The sequence below is a fragment of the Peromyscus californicus genome, unplaced genomic scaffold (genome assembly GCF_007827085.1).
Source record: "Peromyscus californicus insignis strain IS unplaced genomic scaffold, ASM782708v3 Scaffold_3__1_contigs__length_106647218, whole genome shotgun sequence".
NCBI lineage: Eukaryota > Metazoa > Chordata > Mammalia > Rodentia > Cricetidae > Peromyscus > Peromyscus californicus.
Genome location: NW_026294551.1, coordinates 2822863 through 2844129, shown reverse-complemented (window position 1 = coordinate 2844129; position 21267 = coordinate 2822863). Strand labels below are relative to the sequence as shown.

The following is a 21267-nucleotide window of genomic DNA, read 5'->3' as shown; positions in this document are numbered from 1 at the left end:
GGAGACTGCTTTAGGTTTGTCCTGCAGTTTGCAGCTGTTGAGGGAATGCTATTAGAGATAAATCACTGATCAAGCAGACCCTTGTTTACCCATAGGTCTCGTGATGGCTGGACTCTTATGGTTCCTTGGGCATTTGTAGGTGGTCTGATTAGTTGTGCTGAAGCTTCTGAGTGTCACCCAACAAGATAGGCAAAGCAGGGACCCCCAAGCTGCTATTGGACTTCAGGGGTGCTTGGACTAGGGTGCCCACCTCCAGAAAGGTTGGGTGGTTTTGGTGGGGGAAAGGGGAACAGATCACGCTGTGGGCATCCTGCATGCACTGGGGAGTCCAGTGGCGTAGATGGTGCGGGTGGGTGGGCGTTCCGGCCACCAAGTTGTGTTTGTTCCCGTCTTATTTGTCCCCATGGTTCTGCAATCCCTAGTCCTGCCCTGTAAGACTGGGAGCAGAAACAGCACACAGCCTCGGAGAAGCTGGTCTCTCAGTGGATATTGGTGGAGCGAAGGGTCCTGTTTGCCCTCCCCGGAACTTGCTACTCTTCCCTGGTGTGATCCTACCTTCATTTGCCCCAGCAGATTCTGAGGACAACAACGCCTTCTTGGTGGCATCAACCTCAGAGGAAAGGGCTGAGCCAGGGGAAGTGCTGAAAGAGGAAAGGGTCCCAGGCTCCAGCAAGGAACTGGACAACCCGGAGGAGTCCGAGTCTGATGCCTCCTGGAGCATCCAAATGGTGAGTGAGCCACACCTGCTGCCCCTGCCCACTCTGCCCCACCTCAGACAGTCTCCTGATGTGATTTCACTGCGTCCTGGGGTTGGTCGGCCCTTAGTCACGACAGCGTCAGGGTTTCTCTGTGCAGCCCTGGCTGTCCTGGGACTCACAGAGAAGATCTGCCTGCCTCTGCCTCTCAAGGTGTGCACCACCATGCTTGGGGTGAGTTCTGGTCTTATCAGAGGACAGAGGATACAACACAGAAGTAAACTCTAGACTCTAGGGCCTAGAGGGTGTAAATAGACTCAGAAGAAGGGATGTGATCTTCTAGAAGGAAAAAGTCCAAACCAAAGGCTATGTACCTGTCATCAGAAAAAGTCTCAAAATAACTAAAAAGCCGTGGGATGACAAGCACACATGAAGTGTGGCCTGGGAAAACTAGGGCGTGGGTGTAGCGTTGGTGTCTACCTGTGATCTCAGCTCTCAGGAGGCAGAGGCCGGAGGATGGAGAGTTCAAGGCCAAACTTGCCTACAATAGTAAGTTTGAGGCCAGCCTGGGCTACAGTGAGACTCTGTCTCCACCTGTCTCCAAAGTCCCCCAACCACAGGTCCATTAGCAGCTGGGTGTGGTGGATACGCCTTCATTCCAGTGTTTGGGAAGAGATGGGATGGTGAGTTCCAGGTCAGCCCCAGGTACACAGTAATAGAGTAAGACTGTAGGCAGTTTTCCTGTCCCACAGGCACTCTCAAATAATCACTCAGAGGCTTAATATTACTTGTAAATGCTCAGTCAATAGCTCAGGCTTGTTACTAACTAGCTCTTACAACTTAACCCATTTCTATTAATCTATGTTCTGCCCTGAGGCATGTGGCTTTTACCTCTATCCCATTTTGTACATCTGGCTGGGACTCCCTGACTCCACCCTTCTTCATCCTAGCATCCTGTTTGATTGTCCTGCCTAGCTTTATCCTGCCTTGCTATAGGCCAATCAGCTTCTTTATTAACCAATGAGAGTAATATATATTCACAGTGTACAGAAGGATTATTCCACAGCATAAGACTCTATATAAAAAATAAAATCAGGGCTGGAGAGGTAGCTCAGAAGTTAAGAGCACCAACTGCTCTTCCAGAGGTCCTGAGTTCAATTCCCAGCACCCACATGGTGGCTCACAACCATCTGTAATGAGATCTGGCATGCACTTCTGTATACATAATAAATAAATAAATCTTTTAAAAAATAAATGAACTGGGGTTGGGGATTTAGCTCAGTGGTAGAGTGCTTGCCTAGCAAGCACAAGGCCCTGGGTTCGATCCTCAGCTCGGGGCAGGGGTGGGGGGGGTGAGCCACACCACTGCCCTGCTAAAAAATAAATGAAAATAAAATAAAAAAATTTAATTTGTATTTAAGAATTAGAGGAAAGAAAGTAGCTGAAGGATCGAATCATTGTCAAAAACTTCACAAATTTGATTTTAAAAACTCAATTTAAAAAAAATGTTTTAAGGGGGCTGGAGAGATGGCTCAGAGGTTAAGAGCACTGGCTGCTCTTCCAGAGGTCCTGAGTTCAATTCCCAGCAACCACATGGTGGCTCTCAACCATCCGTAATGAGATCTGGTGCCCTCTTCTGGTTTGCAGACATACATGTAGGCAGAACACTATTTACATAATAAATAAATCTTTAAAAAAAATGTTTTAATTTTATGAGCACTGATGTTTTGCCTATATGTATGACCTTGTGAGGGTATCAGATCCCCTGAACCTGAGGTTACACACAGCTCTGAGCAGCCATGTGGGCGCTGGGAATTGAAACCAGGATCTCTGAAAGAGCAACTGTAGCTAGAGTTTTCCTACCTGGCCCACAGTCAGGACAAATCTGTCACTCGCCAGTCCCACAGCCGCTCAGACCCAACCAAGTAAACACAGAGACTTATATTGGTTGCAAATTGTATGGCCGTGGCAGGCTTCTTGCTAACTGTTCTTATATCTTAAATGAATCCATTTCTATAAATCTATACCTTGCCATGTGGCTCGTGGCTTACCGGCATCTTCACATGCTGCTTGTCCTGGTGGCGGCTGGCAGTGACTCCTTCTGCCTTCCTGTTCTTTCTTTTCTCCTCTCTGTTAGTCCCGCCTATACTTCCTGCCTAGCCAATGGCCAATCAGTGTTTTATTTATTGACCAATCAGAGCAACACATTTGCCATATAGAACATCCCACAGCAAGCAGCCAGTGCTCCCAACCACTAAGCCATCTCCCCAGCCCCTCAATCTTTTATTTATTAAAACTTTTCACTTATTTTACATACCAACAAGTTTCCCCTCCCTCCTCTCTTCCTGTTCCCTCCCCCACCTCTCGTGTTACCCCTCCCCCATCCCCCTCCCCCATCCACTCCTCCCTTCAGAAAGGGACAGGCCTCCCATGGTAATCAACAAAGCATGTCATATCACACTGAGGCAAGGCCAAGCTCCCCCTCCTCTGCATCAAGGGTGGGCAAGGCATCCCTGCATGGGGAATGGGTTCCGAATAGCCAGCTCATGTGCCAGGGACAGGTCCTGATTCCACTGTTAGGGACTCCACAAACAAACCAAGCTACACAGCTGTTGTCCACATGTAAAGGGCCTAGGTTGGTCCCATGCAGGCTCCCTAGCTGTTGGTCTAGCGTCCATGAGTTCCCATGAGCTTGGGTCAGTTGTTTCTGTGGGTTTCCCCATCATGATCTTTTTTAAAAAATTTTTATTTTTATTTATTTATTTTTTCTTTTTCAAGACAAGGTTTCTCTGTGTAGCATTGGAGCCTGTCCTGGAACTCACTCTGTAGACCAGGCTGGCCTGGAACTCACAGAGATCCACCTGCCTCTGCCTCCCAAGTGCTGAGATTAAAGATGTGTTCCACCACCACCCAGTTCCCCATCATGATCTTGACAACCCCCACCTTGCTCATACAATCCCTCCTCCATCTTGTCAACTGGACTCCTGGAGCTCAGCCCAGTGCTTGGCTGTGGATCTCTGCATCTGCTTCCATCAGTTACTAGATGAAGACTCTCTGTTGACAATTAGGGTAGTCACCAATCTGATTACAGGAGAAGTCAGGTTCAGGCACCCTCTCCACTGTTGCTAGGAATCTTAGCTGGGGTCATCATCCTTGTGGATTCCTGAGAGTTTCCCTGGCACCAGGTTTCTCCCTAATCCCAAAATGGCTCCCTCTATCAAGATATCTCTTTCATTATTCTCACCCTCATTCCTGCCCCCAACTCAACCAACCCGATGATCCCTTATGTTCCCATCCCCCTCATCCCCTCCCTTCCAGTCCCCCGCTTCCCCAGTTTACACGGGAGATCTCATTTATTTCCTCTTTCCAGGGAAATCCATGTGTCCCTCTTAGGGTCCTCCTTGTTACCTAGTCTCTCTGGGGCTGTGGGTTGTAGCCTGGTTATCCTTTACTTTACATCTAGTATCCACTTATAAGTGAGTACATACCATGTTTGTCTTTTTGGGTCTGGGTTACCTCACTCAGGATGATTTTTTTTTTCTAGTTCCATCCATGTGCCTACAAATTTCATGATGTCATTGTTTTTTTTTTTTAACCTCTGAGTAATACTCCATTGTGTAAACGTACCACATTTTTTTTTAAATCCATTCTTCAGTTGAGGGGCATCTAGGTTGTGTCCAGGTTCTGGTTCCTACAAATAACGCTGCTATGAATGAACATTGGTGAGCAAGTGTCCTTGTGGTATGACTGAGCATCCTTTGGGTATATGACCAGGATTGGTATATCTGGGTCTTGTGGTAGATCGAGTCCCAATTTTCTGAGAAACTGCCATACTGATTTCCAAAGTGGCTGTACAAGTTTGCATTCCCACCAGCAGCGGAGGAGTATTCCCCTTGCTCCCAAAAACTCAATCTTAAGTGGTGTGTGGTGGCACACCTTCCATTTCAGCACCTGAGAGGCAGAGGCAGGCAGATCTCTGTGAGTTTGAGGCTAGCCTAGTCTATAGGGCAAGTTCCAGGACAGCTAGAGTTACAAAGTGAAATCTTGTCTCAAAAAAACAAAACAAAACAAACAAATCAGTCTGGTGGCTGGAGAGACGGCTCAGCCCTTAAGTCACTTGCAGCTCTTCCAGAGGACCCAGGTTGGAATCCCAGCACGCACATGGTAGCTCACAACTGTTTGTAACTTCAGTTCTAGGGACACCCTCTTCTGGCCTCCATGCGTACAAGGCATACATGTATTGCAAATACATACATGCAGTAAAAATACCTATACATATAAAATAATAGTAATAATAACAATAGTCATAATAAATTAAAATTTCAAGATCAGTCCACCCATCCAAGAAGCTCAACACGTGCTCAGTATGACGAACAAAGAGCCATCCACTTCAGGACACATTATAACCAAACCAACAAAAACCAGACTCACGGGGAAGGTTGAAGCAGTCCATGAACAACCTGCCACATGCGAGGGATCCTTAGTTTCTAGCCAGAAAGCATGGAGTCCCAAAGGCAGTAGGATGGGATATCCAAAGTGAGAGAGAACCATGAAGCTGTTCTGGAAAGATACTCAGGCTGGAGGTGCAGCCTAGGCAAAGTGCCTGGCTAGTCCACACCACAAACAATGAAACAGTGTGTTTGTAGCAACACCCTGACTGCAGGATTCCAGGTATACGAACTAGGAAGTAGGCACATCCTCAGGAAGAGGGATTAGTATTGCCCGTGTCTGGGTAAGGGGAGGGGCATGGTCTGGTAGGAGTTGCACCTTTGGGGTGATGAGAACGCGAACCTATTAGAGGTGGTGACCACCAACACTGTGACTGCAGAATATCATGGAATTGGTCACTTTAAAATGGAGGGGCTGGAGATAAGAGCACTTGCTGTTCTTCCAGAGGACCCATGCATTTCCTACATCCTGCAGCTCACAACCACCTGTAAGTCCTGCTCCAGGGGATCTGACGCCCTCTTCTGGCCTCTGCAGGCACCTGCACTTATCCCCCCATACACACAATAAAAAACAAAAACAAGTCTTTTAAAAAAAATACTAATACTAACACAAATGCCTGAAACGCATGAACTGGGTAGAAAGTCCGTATGTGAATGCTAATGGCATCATCTGATGACTGGCTTGTGGGGCCTTTTGCGTGTTCCAACAGCCTGTGGTCCTTCACATGCAAGTGCATTTCAAAGAGTGGCTGTAAGTGCAGTGTGATGCTTCAGCACTGGGCATTGAGGCAGGTGTCAGGAGAGATCGCCTCAGAAGCCAAAATTGGGAGCTACTGGGCAGCCCCACCCCAGCACCATTGATCTTTCCATGCTGGGGGCAGGGGAACCTTCATGGCTAGTGGAGCCAGTGGGTGGCATGAAGTGAGCTGCTTCCACTCTCTTTTCTGCGGCAGCTTCTCCATGCTAACTAACAGGGTGCTCTTTGCTGATTTTCTGCTTCCTCTCAGGCTAGTGGGTTTGTATGTCTTGCAGGAAGAGAAGGAGAGGCCTAGTGGTGGCCAGGTGCATTGTGTGGAAGAGCCCTACTAGCTCTTCTTTCTAGGCTGCTCGATGTGAGGTAGTGGGGTTGCTGGCTGGGAGGGAGGTATGGGGTCTGTGTGTCTGCTGAGAGGCCAGATTCTGGTTGCCTGGCTTAGCTCTTTGGTGACTGTACTCCATCTAGTGTCCCTGAAGTATTCCACCTGAAGCAGAGGAAAGCCCTTGGAACCATGCCCAAGCTTGCTTGTACTGGACCTTGGAGTACCTGCCCATCAGTGCACCATGGCAGACTTGCTCTGAACACCCACAGAGCCCTTCCTCAGAGTCCCTACACCTTCTGCCATTGGCCCAAGACTCTCAAAGGTGCTGGAGAGCTGGCTTGTTCCCTGTCAGGAGATGGCCTTCCTGGGCCTTTACTGAGATGGAGGCTCCTGAGGATCTTGCAGGAGCAGAGCAGGATATAACCCTCCCCTGTGTGAAGTGGGTCATGTCTCAACAGGAAGTGGACCCAGAGGTTTTTGTAGATGCTTCAGAGGACACAGCTGGTGGCCCAGAAGGTGCTCAGTGCCCTCCCAGCAAGAGGAAGAAGAAGGAAACAGCCGGGTTGGATACTGAGCAGGTAGCTTGAGAACACAGTTGCACAGTCACCGCCCTCCTCCCCCAGACTTTGTGCTCCTGAGTCACCACCACACTGCGAGTATCTGGCTCAGATGGCTGAGGAAGGCTGGTGAGCTGAGCCACACCTGGGTGTGGCAGTGCAGACTCAGTGTGGGATTGCCAAGACCGAGGGTGTTGACCAGGCAGGGTCGTGGTTTGGTCTTGGAATTGGGAGGGCCATTTCTAACCAAAGGTGTCTGAAGGTCAGGGACCGGATGCCATGAGGGGCCTGGGAGCAGTTCTAATCAAAGGTGTCTGAAGGTCAGGGACTGGATGCCACGAGGGCCTCCTGTACCATGTGTGTGTCATCCTCAGAACAGTGACTTAGGTAAGGAGACGACCTAATGTGAGGTTTGACCATTTGAGCCACTGGAGATCTTGTGGTTGCAAGCCACTGTGTAGCCAGCTGGAACTGGTTGAAGGGATGTGGTTACTCACATCACTGGTAAATCTTGAAGTGAGACTTGAGCCAGGCACTGAGACGAAGGGTACCCGGATGGCTCTCTCTTCTTCGACTCCCTGGTGTTGGATGCCTCCTAGTCTCCCAATATTTGTGTTTAGCCATCTGGACCTATCCCCCTTGTCATGGCTTCCACAGCCACCTATCTGCCATGCACCCTTCAGCGGGTGAGAGGATGCTGCTTCTGCTGGCCTCTACAGAAGGAAAAAACCTTCCTTCAAACCTCATGAGCTGTGATGGGGTTGGGAGCCTGAGCCTAGATGGAGCATCATACCATGCAATGGGAACCAGTGTTGTGAGCTCATAACCCACAAGCACTCATTCCAAATCGAGAGCAGAGCCCTGCTCCTCGCACCACATGGCTGAGAGCAAGGGGGTGTGGGAGCAGAGAGGTGGGGAGGGGACAGTGGACACACACGCTTTGCTGTAGTACCTGCAGAGAGCCTCCAAGACCTCTCCATTGATGATAATTGGTCATAGCCACATGATGCCACCTTGTTTGTGTCCTCTACAACTCTAGACCTGCTTTGTTCTATCAGTTCACCTTTATGATGACCTCTGAGATAGGGACATCTGTCTCCACTTAACAAGTGGGCAAACTGAGGCACATGGTGGGTTAGTAAACCATCTAGGGTCACCTGGCTAGCTTGTCATGAGCTGGATGGGAACTCAGGTTTCCTAAATCCAGCCTAGCTGTCACTGTGTCCTCACTCAGACTTGAGACATGGACAGAACTGAGACAGCATGGTGTCTTCTCTGGTTTCTCTCAGCATGTGGAGGCTATCAGTGGTGCCTGCAGGGAGCTCTGTGGTCAGATGACCAGACACTGCTCCCTGTGTCCCGGGTACCTGGCACACCTCGGGCTGACATTTGCTTAGGGACACCACTAGGTGGCAGCTATCCCACCTACAGACACTTCCGTAGCCTCTTCAGTATCGGGGCTCACCTCACAGGATCTGGCCTCTGTACAGAGGAGGAAAGCAATCTTTGAAAGGCTGATCAGGTGTGCACCCTGTGGCTTGGCCAGGAGCCCAGCCCGGAACAAGGCTCAGGTGGTGCCAGTTTGCTCAAAGGAAGGGCTGGGAAGGTGCCAGAGCAGAGAAGGGGGTTCGGTACTGAGTGGAAAAACAGAAGCTGGAACATGGTCTTGTCTCTTAGGCCAGCCTCACGGGTCTTACAGTCAAAGGTAGGTCTTGCCTTAGTGACTTCCTGCTCACTAGAAGCAAAGTTCTATTCGAGCGTGACCCAAGGACCCCACCTAGCCCGCTCGTATTCTACTTTGTGGCTGTCATCCTCTGATTTATTCTTATTGTATATGCATTGGTGTTTGCCTGAAAGTATGTCTGTATGAGAGTGTCAGATCCCCTGGAACTGGAGTTACAGACAGTTGTGAGCCTCCATGTAGGTTCTGGGAGTTGAACCCAGGTCCTCTGGAAGAGCAGGCAGTGCTCTTAACCGCTGAGCCACCTCTCCAGCCCGGCCTGTAGTCTTCTTATGTCCCTCAGCCAACTTTGGAATGGAACATCTCCACAAATGGTCCCAACAACATCTGGGGCCAACAGGACCCAAGCGTGGAAGGTTTGATTCAGTCATGGAGGGATATAGATATCCAGGATGAAGACATGGCAGAGAGAGAGAGAGGCAAGGAGAATATGGGCAGCCAGAGTAGCGGTTCTCATCTGCTTCTCCCTTCAGTTTATTTTCTGAAAACTCTTTTCCTCCAAACTCACTGTGTAGTTGAGAACGACTTGGAACTTGTGGTCCTTCCGACTCCCGAGTGTTGTAACTGCTGGGATTATAGGCACGGCACGCACCACTGGAGCCAGGTTAACGGTGCTGGGACTGGACCCAGGGCCTTGTGCACGTTAAACAGAACCCCATTGACTGAGCTGCATCTTCAGGTCCACTTTCTGTTTTGTAGCACACAGTGATGGATGCTGGTTCTCAGGCCAAGAACTCACTTTTAAGGTGCCCGTGGTGCCCATCTGCAGGCTGACTTACCCCATGTGCAGGTGCACCCCCAAGGTTTTGTTTCCTTTTTCCAGCTAGTATAGCTCAATGTCCAGCTACAGCTGTGGGTCTATGGTAGGGCCTCATCACACACTGTTGGGGTTCGAGGCATCTTGAGTCACTTGAGCCAGGGTCTTCATCGACCTTCCAGAGCATCATATCCTGGACCTGGGGTCCTGACAACCAGCTCCTCAGGCTTTGACCAAGTCCCTGAGGTGGGAAGCCTTGCCTGGGAGTCTGGTAAGTCACTCAGTGAGCCAGGGAGTATAGCTGCTTCTCACTCATCCTTTAATTCACTGCCATTTTGTGCCATGCAATGCCAAGGTGTCATGTGTGGAAAGACTGTGAATGTTGCTAACGTCCCAAAGGGTCCCCAAGTGTATCCTATGAGAAGTGAGGCCCAGTGAGGCCCAGGCTCTGGCAGAAGGAAGTGTGTGGCCCTGCCTGTCGCTTGCTCCTCAGCTCCACCACCCTCTCCCTTTGTTCAGTTACACTCTGCCCAAGCTAGAGGAGTCTGCCCAGTGCACTTGCTCTTGCAAAGGACCCCTGTTCGATTCCCAGCACCCATGTGGAGGCTCCTCCTCCTCCTGCACCAGCGCACGTGTAGGCAAAATGCTCATAGACAAAATCATAACAGAACGCGGCTGTAGGTGTGACAGGTCTAAAGTGTGGTTTGGACACCAGCTCTACCTGCTCGAGGATTTGGACAGGAGCCTGGAGGAAAGTGCTGGGGGTATGAAGACGATAAGGAATAAACTAACATCTCTCTGTTTAGAGTAAAAAGGAGAAGAAGAGGAGGAAGAGGAGCCAGAGTACCACCCTTTCCTCACGGGCAGGTTCCTTGCCTTCCACTTCTGGCCTCTGGAGTCTGGATGTGCCTTCAAGCCCTGGATCCCAGGACTCAGCATTGCCCCAGAAGCAAGCCCACCAAGGTGGTGTGGGTAGCCAGCCTGGCCAGTCACTGGACGCAGTGGCAGTGGAGGAGGATGGCCCTGTGCATGCTGAAGGCAGCAGCATCCCTCTGCAGGGTCACACCGTGAAGGGCACAGACAGCGACACAGGAGATGGAGCTCAGAGGGACCCTGTTCCCAGTAGCCACACAGAAGTTAAGGACCGCAACACCTCTCAGCCTTCAGTGCACAAGGGCCTGCCCCAAGACGGGGACTGTGGCCCGGCCATTTCTGCCTGCAAAGGTCCCCCTAAGGTTACTGATGCGTCCCCGAGGGCCCCATTACCTGAATCTAAGGGGGCGAAGTCTGAACACAAGGAAGAAGCGCCTGTGACTGCAGGGCTGGCTGCTTCAGAGGTGAGCAGCAGGCAGTGGGGGCATGGAGGTGGGGCATGTCGTGTTCCCTGGGCAGGGAACTCACCTGTGGCTGACTGAGCCAAGAGTCAGTGTTCCACTATGTCACTATGACTCAGGGTTGGGGTGATCTCTGTTTCTTCCAGCCAATTGATGCCAGAGCAAAGCAGGATGAGAAAGAAACAAACAGCGCTCAGAAACAGACCCCGCCCCCTGTGAGGCCTGCTGCCCCTAAGCACCAATGCCAGGTAGAGGCTTGACTTGCCAGGAGGTGTCCAGGATGCAGGACTCCTCTTGGTCGGCCCGCCATCCCTTGATGAGCTGCCCAGTGTTTATGGTGATGTCGTGTGGGAGGCAGAGCCTGTCTCCATGGAATTCCCATGCAGGAGAGAGGCAGGAAGGTTCCCTGAGGGAACACGTGGAGAGTCCTGGGAGGGTCCTGGGAGGGTCCTGGGAGGAGGTGGATCCTTCCTCTTGGGTGGCCGTGTGAGACTGAGGAGGTGCTGTGAGAGTAGAAACCAGGAGTGAGGGCTGAGCCATATACACGAGAAGTGCCCTGACAGGGAATGGCATGTGCCAAGGCCCTAAGGTAGAACGTGGTGGGCCTGTTCTCAGAGAGAAAGGAAGCTGGTGAGGGGTAGAGAGGCTGTGGACAAGGTTAAAGAGGGGCTCCTGCAGGCCGTGGTAAGCAGGCCAGAAGACCCTGACAGGTTCTGAGCGGGGACGGCTGTGGCCTGGCTGCTGTGAGGCATGTCTTGTCTTAAGCACTGGGATTCAATTGCTTGTTCCAGGAAGCTGAGCTCAAGTTGTCTGACATGGGGAGGAGAACAGGTGAATCTGGGGACACCCAGCCCGACGGTCAGAAGAAGCCAGAGGAGAACAGAAACTGTGCAGCAGCTTTGAAAAACAAGAAGGAGCAGAGAAACCAGAAGGCTGCTGCACCAGAGGCTCCGTCGGGGTAGGACGTGGCCTCTTGCACCAGGCCTATGTTACGGCTCTGCCAGAGTCACGCAGCTCCCGTCATGCCCAGCCTGCATCTCTCATCAGTGCCTTCCTCTTTGGGAGGACAGCTCTGGGTGGGCCCATCTGGGACACCAGTCCCAAATCCCCTTTCCTGTTGGTTCCTGGGTACCTCGCTGTCAGTGTGATCCTCAGCAACTCTCTGGGATGAGGCCATCACTGTCCAGACTCCTAACCCCGCCCTCCCACCCCACTGTCACTAGTGCCTTGGAGCTGAGGAGAGGCAGCAGCCTGCTGGGGGCGCTGTGTCTGAACCTTAATGCCTGGCACTTGCACTTAGCGGTGTGGACATACAGCAGAGAGATAAGGATGGTGTGTGTGTGTGTGTGTGTGTGTGTGTGTGTGTGTGTGTGTGTGTGTGTGTTCTTTTGTGCGTGTGCACATATTCCTGCATGTGTGCACGCACCCTGGCAGCTAGTGTTTCCTTCTCACGCTTCCCAGAACACCTAGCCCAGGAGATGGAGTCACCGTGTACTTCCACGCTATTGTCTCCCGTGAATTTGCATTCAACCCTGACAACCACAGAGTGTATGTCAGAGGGGGACAGGAACTCGGGAAGAATGGCTGGAGTGATGCTTGCGAGATGTACTACACCAAGTGAGTGTGCGAGGGCTTGGGGCTGCGCTGTCACTCACAGAACATCTGTCAGTGGTCATGTGACCAAAGCAGCTGGGTGTACTCTGTCCTTCCTTCCTTTTCTGTCTTAGCTTTTTTTTTTTCTTCTGTTTTGGTTGGCTTGTTTGAAATAGGGTCTCACTTTGTGGTCCTGGCTGGCTTAGAACTCACCGTAATCCTGCCTCATCAGCCTTATAGCCATGTACTACCATAATTGGTGAAAAATGAGTGGGTATTTTTTTTGTGGTTTGTTTTTGTTTTTTGAGACAAGGTCTCACTGTGTAGCCCTGGCTGTCCTGGAACTCACTCTGTAGACCAGGCTGGCCTCGAACTCACAGATCAGTCTGCCTCTGCCTCATGAATGCTGGGATTAAAGGCGTGCGCTGTCACCACCCAGCCTGAAAATGCATGTTTTAGACACATTCTCCAGCATGCATTTCTTCTCCACTTCTTGCTGTGGCTCTTTTTCTGGGTTCTGGCTGGAGATCATGTCCTGTTCTAAAAGCGCTACAGCCTTGGGGCTGGGCTTCACGACATGTGTCCTCTGGTAAATGGGCATATTATGTTCCTCCACAGAGACCTTGGTGACCTCGGGTCTCTCATCGAGGGCAGCATGGTCATCCCCAGGCAGAGCCTGGACAAACCCATCCCTTATAAGTATGCCATTCACCGTGGTGGCAGTAACAAGGATACCGCAGAGTACGAATTCATCTACGAGCAGCCGCAGAAGAAGGGCGAGCACGTGAACCGTTGTCTGCTGGTGGTCTCTGCCCTCTTGGACACTGGAGGTAAGCCATCGAGGTGCCAGAGGGTCAGCTCCCGGGGCCTCTGCGGAGCAGACATGGGGTTTGGGCCTCTGCTTGGCACTGGCCCTGCCTTTCCCTGATGTTGAGTAATGCTGCCTTTGGAAGTGGGTTTGACTTAACTCTTCACTGTGTGGAGAAACCAGGAAAATCTTTCATCAAGAAGCTGGATAGAAGGAGCTGTACCGAGGGCTGGCTGGGATGGAGGGTGACTGAGGGTGGGCAGGAGGGGCAGTGGTCTGGCTCTTCCAGGACCGTCAGAAGGTGGCTTGGACAGTGACAGCCCCGTGTCCTCCTCCCACGGACCACAGAACTATTGAGGAACTGCCCAGGCGTGAGCCACATTCACCTCTTGTCCATGTGTCAGAGCTGGAGTCCTGAAAGAGTTCCTTTCCTTCTGTGTGTTGTTTTAGTTCCTGAAGCAGCTCCAGACCCTGCTGGGTCACTTCAGATAGTTCTCGTGCCTTTGCTCAGGGTGGATTTTGTTTTTTCTCAGTACTGAGGTTGGAACCCAGGGCCTCTGCTTTGGCATGACTTTAAAAGTATTTTATTACATTTATTTTGTGCGTGTGTGTGTGTGTGTGTGTGTGTGTGTGTGTGTGTGTGTGTGTGTGTGTGACATGCCATGGCATGTTTGTGGAGGTCAGAAGACAACTTATCAGATGTGGCGGCAGGCACCTTTATCAACTGAACTGTCTCCATAGCTCCCATCATTTTTTTAAAGACAAGATTTGACCATGTTACCCAGGCTAGTCTTTAAATTTGCTTTTAATTAAAAAAAAAATTAAAGACTCATTTATTTTTTATTTTATGTGTATGTGTGAGTACCTATATACTATTTGCAGGGGGAAAATGGTCATCAGAGCTAAATCAGACAATGTTGGTGAAGAGAACACAGTGTTCTTCAGATACAGCTGCTTTAGGACTGATAACCACAGCCCAGGGGAAAGAGCCGGGTTCACAGAAACCTCAACCTCGGATCTTTCGAGGCACTGGCTCAGCCCTAGACTGGCTTTGCCAAGTTCACTTCTGGACAAGGACGTAGAACCAAACTTCCCTTTGTCTTTTCCTCAGGGCCTCTGATAAAGTCTTGGGTCTCCCCACATTTATGTGCGCCACGTATGTGCCTAGAAGCCAGAAGAGAGGGTATCAGATCCCCTAAAACTGCATTTACAGGCTGTTGTGAGCATCATATGGCTGCTGGGAACTGAGCCACAGTCCTCTGCAAGAGCAGCCAGCAAGTGCCCTTAACTACTGAGTCATCACTCCAGCCTTTTTTTTTTTTTCTTAAAAAGACAGGGTCTCAACCAGGTGGCAGTGGTGCACACCTTTAATCCCCACTTGGGAGGCAGAGGCAGGCAGATCTCTGTGAGTTCCAGGCCAGCCTGGTCTACAGAGCGAGATCTAGGACAGGCACCAAAACTACACAGAGAAACCCTGTCTCAAAAACCAAAAAAAAAAAGACTGGGTCTCATGTAGCTCAGGCTGGCCTTGGCCATGTAGTCAAGGTGACCCTACATTTCTGACCCTCCTGCCTACACCAGTCAGTTACTGGGATTGCAGGTATGCGCTTGCCCTGTATGTAGCCCAGTGCTTTATACATGCTCAGTAGCACTCTCCAGCCCGGGCTGCACAGGACCACCCTGTGCCCGCTGATAGAGTGATCACCTGGCTTTTCCCTTCCTTCCTCAGGCTGCTCCTCCTCCGTTTCTGCCTTCTAGGGGAGCTCATCCATATTTGGTTCTTTTGTCCCCTCAGAGTGGCATCAGTATGATGACATCATCTGCATGAGGCATCCTGGGAAGCTCCAGAAAGTTATGAATACTTTTACTGATGGCATGAGAAAGGACCTGGTGAAGGGGAAGAAGCATGCCGCTGTGATCATGCTGGACCAGATCTTCAGTATCCTCCAGCCCTGGAGTGCCATCAACCTGCAGAGCTTTATGACCCAGTTCAAGCAGTTTTATTCTACGGTCCGAGAGCCTAAGATCCATGACGGCCATGCTAGGCCATGGTCCAGTTTGCAATATGATGAAAAAGAGGTACCCATTCTCCACTGTCACCAGCAGCTCTGGAGTAGACAGGCAGTGTCACTTGACCAACTAGAGGCTAGGTGACCCCTGGGCTGAGTGGGCCAAGTACAGCCATCCTCCTCAAGGGGTTCCTCTGTGCCATACCCCTAGCATTGGTCCTGGGCTGTCCCAGAAGCGGTGGGCTCCTCAACACCCTACACTGTGGTGTGGCTGTCCCTAGGATAACACCTCCTATGTCCCCACCCTCCAGGGCTGGGGTCTGGGCATCTGTGTGCTTCAGTGGGGAAGCATGGGAGAGAGGCAAGTGAGGCCTTCCTTTGCTCTGGTGCCTCGGAACCAGGCACTGTTGCCTAGCCTCTGAATATACCCTGCACAGCTCACACATCTTTCCCTTCTGAACCAGGTGAGGACGAACCTGTGGGAGCACGTGAAAAAACAGATGGTACCCTTCCTGGAAGGGAAGAGCGGGGACACTCTGCCTATCAACTGCCCTGTGAGGAGTAGACTGAAGTTGGGCCTGGCCATCCTTTTCATGGTGGAAGCAGTTGACTTTGCTGTCCCTAAAGCTGACCTGGTCTCGCTGTGCTGTCTCCTTATCCCGAGCACTGGCTCACCAGAAGCTCTTCACAGTGACCTGAGCCCCATCCTCAGCACACCTCAGATGTATGTCCTGTTTATTATTTCTTTATTTTCCATTTTATGTGTACGAGTGTTTCATGTGCCTGTATGTCTGTGCGCCATATGCATGCCTGGTAGCCTAGGGAGGTCAGAAGGAGTAGGCTTTCCTGGAACTGGAGTAACAGACAGTTGTGAGCCAACATGTGGATACTGGAAACTGAACCTGGGCCTTCAGGAGGAACAGTGCTCTTCACAGTGGGGCATCTCTCCAGCCTGCTTATCATTACTGTTTTCTCTGATAGTTTCACTGTGTAGCTCAAGCTGCCCCAGACTCAGGAGATTTCTGCCCCCATCTTGCCGAGTGCTGGATTTTGGGTGTGAGCCACCACACCTGCTCATGGAGCTGTGGGTAGTGGTGCCTGTCTGTAGTCCCAGGTACTTGGCAGCTGAGGTGGGAGAATCCTGTGAGCCTGTGAATTTGAAGCCAAGCTGGGCATCTTGTAGTAAATGAATACACGGAGTATAAGAGAAGCTTAGAGTGCTTCCACACATGTGTCTTGGCTTCTGTGGAAGCCCCAGGGATGTGTTTCCTTCCGCTCTGTCTGGCCACATAGATTAGAATGCGAGTTATCACTGCTGGGTCACAGTAAGTTTGTAGAGGACCTCCTTGAGCCCAGTGACCTTGCCTTGGGCTTTTCCCAGCATCCTTTGTGGCTAGTTTGATTCAGACTTGAAAGTCACATCAGGTAGCACATGGCGTTTTCCTGTCTGTGTGTCCCATCTCCTGAGCAGCTCTTACTGGGCACCAGCCTTTTGGCTTCATGTTTTAGATGCCTGTGATTACACATTTTGTGAAAGATATTCCTCAGCCATGTAGTGCAGACACAGATGACTAGCTGCTGTGGAGATTCGTGAGGGTTGCTATAGGGTGGGACTGGGGTACTCTAACATTCTTATGACTCCTGGTGTGAACCCTGTCCAGCCATACAGTGTTCCTTGTGCTCTGCAGAAAGTGATCATAGACCACTGGGCCATCCTGCCCTCACTGACACCTCCATTCCCTTCTAGATGGCGCATGTACCTGATAGACCTGTGCCACAGGTGCATAACTGAGGGGATCGACCGCTGGCTGGGCATCTTACCTGTCTTGCACTACTGCATGCAGCAGTCTCCACCCAGGAAGACCTCTAAGAGCCAGCCTGAGGACACCTGGGCAGGCCTGGAAGGAATCTCTTTCGCACAGTTTCGGGACAAAGTATCCCCTAAGTGAGTTGAATGGCTATCTGCTCTTAGGATGCCCAGATCCTCAGGCTGTGCCCATGGTGCAGTCAGTCTCCTGTTATCACTGGAGTCATTGCCGCTTGATGAGCATTGATTCTATTCTCCGCCTAGTTATTTGGGGTGTGTGTGTGTGTGTGTGTGTGTGTGTGTGTGTGTGTGTCTGTGTGTCTGTGTCTTGTGTGTCTGAGTTTGTTTGTGTCTTTCTGTCTGTGTGTAGCTCAGAGGATGACCTCCAGTATTTGTCCTTTCTTCCATGTTAAGGCAGTGGCTCTGTTCTTCTTTTCTCATTATGTATGTCCAGGTGGTGGGTGCATTGTTCTCTGGCGTTTTCCTGTCTGTGTGTCCCATCTCCTCACAGGAACACTGGGATTCCACACGCTCGTGAACACTGGGATTCCACACGCTCGTGCTATGGGTCTTTTAAACGTCTCTGAACTCAGGTCCTCATACCCACACAGCTAGTGTTTTCACACTCAGTCCGTCTCCACAGTCTCTGCCTAGCCTAGTTATCTCCAGCAGACAGAGCTGCCGGGGAGAAGGCTTGGATGCTTGCCTAAGCAGACCACCAATGGTAACCGATTTCCACCAGGGGCCTCCCCTCTGATAAGAAAATCTTACCTCAGGTTGGGGATTTAGCTCAGTGGTAGAGTGCTTGCCTAGAAAGCGTAAGGCCCTGAGTTCGATCCTCAGCTCAGGAAAAAAAAAAAGAAAATTTTACCTCAAGTTCTGTAGAAAACTTAGATTCAAGGCATCCAATCTACACTTTTTCTTTTCTTTCTTTTCCCTCCTCCTCCCACTTCCTCGCTCTCTTTCTCCTTCCCCTCCCTCTCCCTTCTTCCTATCCCCTCCCTTTCCCTCACACTGGAGAGGGAACCCGACTTGAGCATGGGAGGCAAGCCTTCTCCCACTGTGTCTCTACCCCAGATGTTTCTGTACTATAGTAACATCACAGTGCACAACAGTGTAACATCATATGAAGTAATCTATTGCCATGGTTCTTTTCCCCTCTGCTGTTTTAGCAGACCACCTCACTCCATCACGGCAGGCATTTCTGGCCAATAGGACTTGATTGTTTATCCAGGAAAGGCTCATTCTTCGATGTTGGTGGTGGCAAGTAGTATTTCAGAAGCTGCAGTTTGAACCATGGGTTGAGGAAAGCACTCAGCAGTCAGGGTAGGCTGGAAATCTCCCTGAATGCTGCAAGAGTCTCATGAAATGTCTCCACTATCTCTCCTCATTGTGTCCTCTGAGTGAGCATGAGTGTGTGTGTGGGGGGGTGTAAGTCAGTCCACACACATGTGATGAGCATGTGGCCAGTGAGGCCAGAATTTAAAGATTTTAAGAAACCTGTGATACTAAGAAGAACACTGAGAAGAAAATGTATTTCCTAAAAATCTCCCCTGAACTTTTGCAAAGTACCATCATCATCACCAGCTGGTGGAAGAACCGTCTTGCAATTGAGATACAAACATCCATATTTGCAGCTCCTAATTTCCATAAACTGCTAAGTATGATTTATTTGATAGAGCAGAAGTTAAGACCTCAAGTGACCCTGAGCAAAGCCTGACTCTTAAGTCCACTTAGCTTTACAGCGTCTTTCTCGTCCATAGACTAGGATGCCTTCACTCATGCACTGAGGGAACAAATTCTTAGGGAGACCCCTGTGTGGTCAGGGTTGTGGGTAGCTCAGAGTGTGACAGACAGCACCTGTCCTATGCCTGAGAGATGGGCATCTGCCTGGAGAGTGGCATTATGGTCAGGCTTGGTGCAAGTCCTGTGTCCCCTGCCATGATGCCCTGGACACAGTCTGCTGCAGCTAAAAGTAGGCCTGGAGGAAGCTGCTGTCTTTCCCGGAACTTTAGGAATAAGAGTGATGTGTGTGCTGTGGGGTGTCATGGTGAACCCTGGCCTCTAGAAGGGTAGGTGTGGGGTCTGGGAGTCTTGGGGAGACAGGGGGATAGGGGTGGGGACCATGATCTGCTTACAGTATGTGGGGACAGTGGCCATCCAGTAGGGCGGAGGTGCTGAGACCTAAGACAACTGCTGAATGAGAACCCACTGCAGGCTGGGCACAGAAACAGGCATGAGCCAATCACTCCGGGATCTCGGATCTCAGCTTCTGCCAACTGAATCCACCCTGAAACTGAAACTCTGCCCAATTCTACCACTGATCTCAGGGTGGGATGAAGGAGAGAGCCTTTTTTGGTCTGTAGGGAGTAGTCCAGTAGCCACATACCTCTGGAAGTCCAACTGCCCCTGCTTTCATTCGATCTCAGACTGACTTTGATTTCCCATGAGGCGTTGCAACCCTTCAAATGGGACTATCCAACCCCTTCTGGTTCTGTCTTACTTCATGTGAGTTCTGGCGCTGTGGTCTTACCACACCCTGCGCTGTCTTTCCTCAGGAGCCAGGTTCTCCAGTTTATGCAGCCTAGGATGGCCCTGCTGCAGGTGGATGAGTACCTCTTCCGCTCTTGGTTCAGCTTGGTTCCTTTGGAAAACTTGACTCCCTACTTGGAAAACTCCGCAGAATACTTGAGTCATGTGCCTGCTCGCGTCCTGGATTGTTTTCAAGGGATTTCATACCGGCTTCGAGGGCTGGGGAAGATCTCCAACCAAAACATGGAGGTGTGTTGTGGGGAGCAGACCAGCAAATGCTGTCTTAGCAAGAACAGGGTGACTGCTACAGCACCGGGAACTGTCCATGGAGGAGTGCTCGGCTCATGAGTGAGAGCCTGGCTCTCATCCTCAGCACCACAAGCAGTGAGGGGAGCCAGTGAAGGACGGAGAGAGAAAGAGATTTACCCAGATGTGGTGAGGTTTATTTACCCAGATGTGGTGAGGTTATTTCTTATAGGACAAGGTTGGTTTGCCTGAGTTAACTCTATAGAACTTGAGAAATCAATAGCTTTTAAAACTTTTAATTTTCTTCTATTTTAATTATTTGAAACAGTTGTGCTGGGCAGAACTACAAGCAGTGTGGGTGTGAACTTGTTTCCCAGCTGCTGTCATCCATCCCTCCTATACCTTTTCAGATATAGAGTTTTATGTAAAGTGTTCGCCATACAAGTGTGAGGAGCTGAGTTCAATCCCCGGAACCACCAGGAAATGCAGGGCACTGTGGCCCTGCACTCTTACTCCTCAGTGGGGCAGCGGTGATGGGAGGATCCTTGCTTACTAGCCAGCCTATTTCAACTGGTGATCTCTAAGCCAGTGAGAGACACTGTCTCAAAATATGGTGGACGGCTTCTGAGTAAGAGCACAGCCTCCACACATGTGCACATGTGGGCATGCTCACAGAATAGAAAGAGGTCATTTTGTGTCCTCCCTTTACCAGTGTGAAGCTATTCCTCTGAAGAGTAGCTGCTTTGAAGGGAGGAAAGACCAAGAGAGTGTTCCGTGTGTACACAGGCCTTTTCTTGTCTCGTTCTCAGCAAACACAGCAAACACCCTCCTCCTCTCCACTGTTTTAGGATATCGAGCGCATCTTTAAAATGCTGATTCACCTTGTGGACATTTATCAGGACACGTAAGTAGGAAGCCAAGGGCAGCCTTGGCTTCCACAGAGCTCTGGGAGGCCTGCTGGCTGCCCCTGCTGGCTGCCCCTGCGGCCTCAGCTTCCCACATATGCTGTTTCAATGGGAGATTGCAAACTGACGCCATGCTTTCCAAGCTATTAAGCACCATGTCCATCTTCAGCTGCTGGAACCTACCCCTGCTCCCTCGCTGTGCATCCCTTCCCTGTACCTGTTACACCTGAGCCCTGCATCTCATTAGCAAATCAAGTCAGAGCAGACAAATCAAAAGCATTACTTACTGTTCCCCTTGCTTTGACAAGACCCAGACAAACGCTGTTGGAGAAGGGTGTGTTCTGACTCACTGTCCGGGACAGAGTCCAGTCCATACTGTCGGGGGCACAGTCCATACTGTCGGGGGCACAGTCCATACTGTCGGGGGCACAGTCCATACTGTCGGGGGCACAGTCCATACTGTCGGGGACACAGTCCATACTGTCCGGGACACAGTCCATACTGTCGGGGACACAGTCCATACTGTCCGGGGCACAGTCCATACTGTCGGGGGCACAGTCCATACTGTCGGGGGCACAGTCCATACTGTCGGGGGCACAGTCCATACTGCCGGGGACACAGTCCATACTGGTGGTGAAGCCTGGCGGCAAGAGCGTCAAGCAGGGCTTACATTGCAGCTGAAGTCAGGAAGTAGAGAGATGAGCACTGGTGGTCTACAGTTTTTCTGTTTTTTCTTTAGTCTGGAGCTGCCATAAG

General features: G+C 50.7%; 1 protein-coding gene across 4 annotated transcripts in view; it reads left to right on the top strand.

Moving 5' to 3' along the window:
- Positions 1 to 21267, top strand: part of Rnf213 (ring finger protein 213) — a 105872-nt gene that overhangs the window by 11182 nt on the left and 73423 nt on the right. For 3 of the 4 annotated variants that reach the window (XM_052759870.1, XM_052759871.1, XM_052759872.1), the window contains 12 exons: positions 574 to 728; positions 6681 to 6800; positions 10084 to 10614; positions 10758 to 10859; positions 11403 to 11569; positions 12073 to 12228; positions 12823 to 13034; positions 14808 to 15091; positions 15486 to 15745; positions 16769 to 16966; positions 19387 to 19609; positions 20455 to 20510. In XM_052759870.1, the coding sequence (XP_052615830.1) occupies positions 574 to 728; positions 6681 to 6800; positions 10084 to 10614; positions 10758 to 10859; positions 11403 to 11569; positions 12073 to 12228; positions 12823 to 13034; positions 14808 to 15091; positions 15486 to 15745; positions 16769 to 16966; positions 19387 to 19609; positions 20455 to 20510 (2464 nt within the window). The remainder of the gene's footprint in view (positions 1 to 573; positions 729 to 6680; positions 6801 to 10083; positions 10615 to 10757; positions 10860 to 11402; positions 11570 to 12072; positions 12229 to 12822; positions 13035 to 14807; positions 15092 to 15485; positions 15746 to 16768; positions 16967 to 19386; positions 19610 to 20454; positions 20511 to 21267) is intronic. The other variant, XM_052759873.1, reaches the window with a different exon arrangement.